We start from the raw sequence: 5,624 nt of genomic DNA, 5'->3' as shown, positions 1-5,624 counted from the left end.
AAGGAAGGAAGGAAGGAAGGTAGGTTTGGATCAGAGTTCCCAAGACATCTTGATCAAAAGGGGGGAACTTGTAAAACAGAATTTGAAATTGTCATGGATCCACTTTCTGGACCCTGAAACGATGGCCCTGAGATCCTTCAACCTTCAACCCCAAATATCCCCTGGCAGTTTCTTGACCCCCTAACCAAGGTTCTACAGGAACCTTGCAGGTAGTGTGGGTCATGGTGAGTTGGGACCGGAGGGTGGGAGCGGCAGGGACTACCCAAAGTGAAGCGTGCCGCCCATGCCAGCCGGCTGTCCACGGAGAACGTGTAGAACCTGGGTGTGTTCCGCTGCGGGTATCTGCAGCAACAACACCGCAAAGTAAAACCGCAGACCAGGAGCTGCCACGTCAGCGACCACGCTGGTGGCCCCACGGTGACAAAGCAGGGTCGAGCCCTGAGGGGCTGGGTGGCTTCCATCAAGAGCAAATGGCCTCCCACCTTTCGGGGATCAGGAGAGCCCACCCACACCTGCCTCCTGCCCCACCTCACAGGACCTGAGAGTCTTAATTAAACAATGGTAACTCAAAGCTGTGAAGGAGGCCAGTCCCCAGTCAGACTGGGCCGAGAGGGAAAGGTGTGGGTGTGTGTCACTAATGCAAAAGATGCTGGGGAAGAGGGGACAGCAGAGACAGAAAAGGAGGGAAATGAACGCAGAGAGGGGCACTCTGAGCGTTCACCCGAGCCCCAAGCCCCACCCCTCACCCCACCTCCTTGTACCTGTTAAGATGAGGATGATGATGACAGCAAATATGTCCGGGTTTTTGGCCAGCACGCCGGGGGCGTTGAGGGCCATGTGCCTCCGGGAGAACTCCCCAATGGGCCTGCCGATCAGCTCGTCAAATGTCGCGCTCCAGGCCCTGGCCACGCTCGACGTGCCTGTCGGGAAATGGACAGGCTCCACAGGGTGCCCGAGGACAGCCCTGGGTGCATGGGCATGGGTGCCATCAAGCTCAGTGCTGCCCTCTGAGAATCCAGGACCCCGGCCGTCCAGTCGAGGCTGAGTCTTAGCGACTCTACAGGGCAAGGTGGGACGGCCCCCGTGGGTCTCCAGATGGTCTCTCTTTACAGCAGCGGACAGCCTTGGCTTTCTCCCTCGCAGCAGCTGGTGGTTTCGAACTGCTGACCACAGGACAGCCCACTGTGCCACTGTGGCTTGTATGTACGGGGCAACGAACCCCAACTAAAACCAGACTACCGTCAGTGTTTACGCTGCGGTTCTCTGTCGGAAACACTCTCCCCGAAGTCACCGGCAGACGTCCTCGTTGGTTTAGATCTCAGCAAGTGGGCCAGACCACTGACCACAGCCACACCTCCCCCACCCCACACACAGCAGATGGTGGGCTCCCATGCCACCCCCTGGTTGGCAGCCAAGCGCTGCTATTAACCACAGCACCACTGGGCTCCCTCGATGGCCAACGAACGGCTCGGCTGTAAAGTAAGTGACGGTCTTCCCCCTAACAGAACAGTCTGACTCTCCCAACGCAAGGGGTCCCCAGTCTCAGAGGGGCTTCAGGTCACCTCTGGAAATGTCCCACGTTCTGGCGACTCCCTTTCCCACTGAGGGCCTGAACCTAGGTCCTACGTGTTCCAAAGCCCAGCTTCAACAGCCGGGGCTGCTCACCACAGGGTCAGCAGTTCGAAACCACCCAGCCCTGCCGGCCCGGCCAAGTTCCCACTGGATCACAGAGAGGGAGAGCGGAGGCCAAGCCATCCGCCAGCTGTGGTCAGCCGTGCCTGGTGAGGGGGGGCCTGGGCACATGACATCACAACTGGCAAGGGGGAATTCGGGGCCACAGACCGCCTGGCCTGTCTTCCAGGTGCCACAGGGCCGATCGGAACTGCCAGCCCCGCGGGTAGCAGCCGAGGGCCTTCGCTGCACGGGCCGCCGGGGTGGGGGCCGAGGGGCTCACCGATGACGTAGGACAGGATCAGGTTCCAGCCGGTGATGAAGGCCCAGAGCTCGCCCACTGTCACGTAGCTGTAGAGGTAGGCCGAGCCGGTCTTGGGGACCCGGGCACCAAACTCCCCGTAGCACAGGCCGGCCAGCACAGAGGCCAGCGCGGCGATGAGGAAGGAGAGGACGATGGCGGGGCCGGCGTCCTGGCGGGCCACGGCCCCTGCCAGCACGTAGACGCCGGCGCCCAGCGTGCTGCCCACGCCCAGGGCCACCAGGTCGAAGGTGTTGAGGCAGCGAGACAGGCGGCCCTCGTCCCGGCTGCAGTCCACCACCTTCCGGCGCAGCATCTGGTGGCCAAGGCCCAGCAACACTTGGCACCCCATCCTGTGGCAGAGGAGAGAGAGAGGGGGCATGGGCACGGCCTCCTGCCGCCACGCAGGTGCCCACCACCCCACTCCGCCCCAACACCACTGCCCAGATGGACGGGGGGTTGGGCTGAGTGGACTCACAGCCACAGTTAATGAGCCGACTGTCCCCTTGTCATTTCAGAATGTCCCCGCCCCCCGCCAAAACTAAATAAAGAAATAACTTGCTGATATCCCATCGGTTCTGACTCACAGAGACCCTTCCCAGGGTTTCTGAGACTGACATTTTTCAGAGGGACAGACAGCCTCCTCTGTCTCCCTGTGGTCAACAGCCAAATGCTCAACCTGCGTGGCCCCCGAGCCCCTTCATTTCCCAGAGGGAAAACCAGGAACCAAACGCCCTGCCATCCAGTGGATTCCGACTGTCACGACAGGGGGAAGTGGCCATGTGAGTCTCTGAGAAGGCATCTCTTTACGGGAACTGACAGCCTCATCTTTCTCCCACCAAGCGGGTGGTGGATTCAAACTGCTGACCTTGTGGCTAACAGCGGGGCTGGTAACCCACTGCACCACGAGGGCTACTCCGGGCAGCCTTGGTGGACTGAAATCATTTCCCCCTGAACTGCTCTCTCTGGATTTGGCTGTGTGGGTGCCGGGTGGGGTCTGGGCAGCCCTGGGCGTGTGCTGTCTGGTGGCTAGGAGGAGAAGCCTAAAGATGTGGACACTTCCAGCCGGAGGGGGGAACACATGCCATCAGTCACAACCGGCCAAGAGAGCCAGATGTCACACCAGGTCACAGCCCGGGGACCGGGAGCAGGGCACTGACTCCTGACCTCCCCCGGGGCCTGGCAGCTGGGTGGGAAATGATATCACTGCCTAGCGAGGTAAGGAGGAAGCAGGGAGGATATGCCTGGAGATGAAGAAAGACAGCTTTATTGATGGAGCCCTAGCGGGGTAGCAGCAGCCCTGTGGCATGGTGGGTGAAGAACCAGGCTGCTAGCCTCATGGGCAGCAGTTCAGACCCACCAGCCCCTCTGTAGGAGAAAGAGGAGGCTTTCTGCTCGTGTAAAGCATTCGTCTGGGAAACCCTCAGGAGTGGCTCTCCCCTGTCAGACAGGGAAGCCAGGGGTCAGGATGGACCCCATGTGGTGGGTCTGGTCTGCTGAGCTGATGAGGAATGAGGAGCTCTGGTAATGCTGTAGGTCTGCAGGTTCAAACCCACTTGGTTGCTTCTCAGAAGAGAGACGAGACTCCTCTCGTGTGCAGATTCCCAGTCCCAGAAATAGAACACGGGGCCACTAGGAGTCGCAGTGGACCGGAAGGCATGGGTGGGTGGAGCTGCGCAGTGGGGGCTTGGGGAGTGCAGATGAGATGGGAAAGGGGGACGAGGTGCGAGTGGCCGGGGCATGGAGACCAGTGGACTTCTTGTGTCACAGGAGGTGATCTCAGAGCACGCTTCCCTACCCCGGATGTCAGGGCCCAGGTGCAGGAGCACTCAGGATCATCCTGTCCATGGGGCCCGCCTTCCAACGGGGGGCTGGGAAACAGCTGCCCGAACTCTCGGGTGGGTACAAGAGACAGGAAGGACCAGACGGAGGGCAGACAGGAAGGGGACAGGCGGTAGGCGGTGGTCAGCGCCGGGTCTGCCCCTACGGACAGAGGAGGACTGTCCCGCCGCAGGGTCAGTCTTCACAGACAGCGGCGCCTCTCTCCCAAGGGGCAGCTGGTGGGCTCCAACTGCGGACCAAGCACTTAGCAGCCCGACTTGTGACCCCCCCCCACGCCCCCGGGGGACCATCATAAAACTGCCAACTCCGACTCACAGCGCCCCTCTGGGACAGGGTGGAACCGGCCCCCACCGAGAGGCCAGGGCTGGTCACTGTGTATGCTCATGCCTGCACGGAGGACGGAGGGCCACTCTGGGCAGGTTTCATGCTACAAGGAGTGTTGCTCCCAAGTGACCGGGGAACCTCTCTGATGGAAGCATGCCCGCAGGGGAGGGGGGCAAAGGGCGGAGGCCCTCAACAAGACCCAGTCAGAACCTGCCCCCCCACCCCACCCCCAGCGAATCCGTGTGTGCAGGCTGGGAACTTCCCAGAAATGACATGGAACTGGAAAGAAAGAATACACCTGAGGCTGACCCAGGAAACCAAGGACCCACCCCCACCCCCAGCAGCCACCCTGAGCAGCGCTAACTGGCTGGCTCTGGCCGGTTTAGGAGACAGACCCTCCCAGAGAGGCAGGACACATCCTGATGCAAGGGAAGTGTGTCTAACAAGGGGGACCAGGGAGCCGAGAGGAGACCAGTGTGACGTCGGGAAGCCCAGCATGGCCAGGAGGAGCGCAGCCTGGCCTCGCCCAGCCAGGCCAGCAAGAGGGTTTGCAGAGTGGGCAGGCACAGGGACCTGAGCTGCTCCAGCCCCCTTCCCTTCCTCTGGCATCGTCCCACCCCCTGAGCACGAGCGTGTGCTGCCAGGTGCCCTGCACCCCCCACCCCCCCCACTCAATCTCCAGCCTGTTCTCCTCAGAGCGCCTAGACACAGACATTGGTCGGTCATTGACGTCAGGCCCACGCCCACAGTTGCCATGGGAATTATCTGAGAGGCGTGTCCGCTGCTGGCATCTGTCAAACCCACGTCACGCCCAGCAGCCCTGGGGCAGGAAATGCCCTGCCCTGTGTGGGTCCCCTCCCCTGTGCATTTCCTTGGCAGCACAACCGCCAGGTCCCATTTGTCCCCACCCTACCCCACCCCCTGGAAGCACTTGCAGCGTGGTGGGGAAATCAGACGGCCAGGCTGTCCACAGGGTCCTCGCCCTGGCCCACGGGGCCACCGTCTCGCTCTCCCCTCCACGAGCCTCGCCCACCAGAAAGGTGCCCTGCTGGCACACTGGTCGAGCATGTGGCTGATAACCAAAAGGGAGGTATTGTCTGAACCTACGCACCGCTGCCCGAGAGAAACATGTGGCCGATTCCGTTACAGTGGCCAGAAAGGAGAAGCCCAAAGCCCACGGCCCGGGAGTCGGTCTGGCTCTCGTAGACCCTGTGGGGCTGGCCGGAGGTAGCAGATGGGTCTAGGCGATCAAGAGGGCCACCAGTGAGACCTGAGCCGGAGGAAAACAGGTGCCTGGCTGCGTGGCCGCAGGCCAGGGGAGGGTCCGGGCCCAGGGACAAGACTGGAGGCCAGAGGCTGGCAGACAGAGGAACCCAGAAGGCTGGATGAGCTCAGTGGCGGAGGGGTCTAGGGGCACCAGGGCCCCTGAGGGGCCATGGGGAAGGTGCTCTAGAGCAGTCTGCCAGCTGCAGAGACGCATCCCACC

At 61.8% G+C, this 5,624-nt stretch overlaps 1 protein-coding gene across 1 annotated transcript in view; it reads right to left on the bottom strand.

The window, feature by feature from the left end:
- The window catches only part of SLC7A1 (solute carrier family 7 member 1), a 56,356-nt gene that overhangs the window by 13,350 nt on the left and 37,382 nt on the right, over nt 1–5,624 (bottom strand). Inside the window, exons 3-4 of the mRNA XM_004715213.2 lie at nt 1,955–2,325; nt 762–920 (exon numbers count right to left, since the gene is read on the bottom strand). Coding sequence (XP_004715270.1) covers nt 762–920; nt 1,955–2,324 — 529 coding nt within the window. The 5' untranslated portion in view covers nt 2,325. The remainder of the gene's footprint in view (nt 1–761; nt 921–1,954; nt 2,326–5,624) is intronic.

The sequence above is a fragment of the Echinops telfairi genome, unplaced genomic scaffold, assembly GCF_000313985.2.
Source record: "Echinops telfairi isolate 266 unplaced genomic scaffold, ASM31398v2 ScPeMD7_2565;HRSCAF=3150, whole genome shotgun sequence".
NCBI lineage: Eukaryota > Metazoa > Chordata > Mammalia > Afrosoricida > Tenrecidae > Echinops > Echinops telfairi.
Note: the sequence above shows the minus strand (reverse complement) of the source record. Positions and strands in the feature narration are given on the sequence as shown.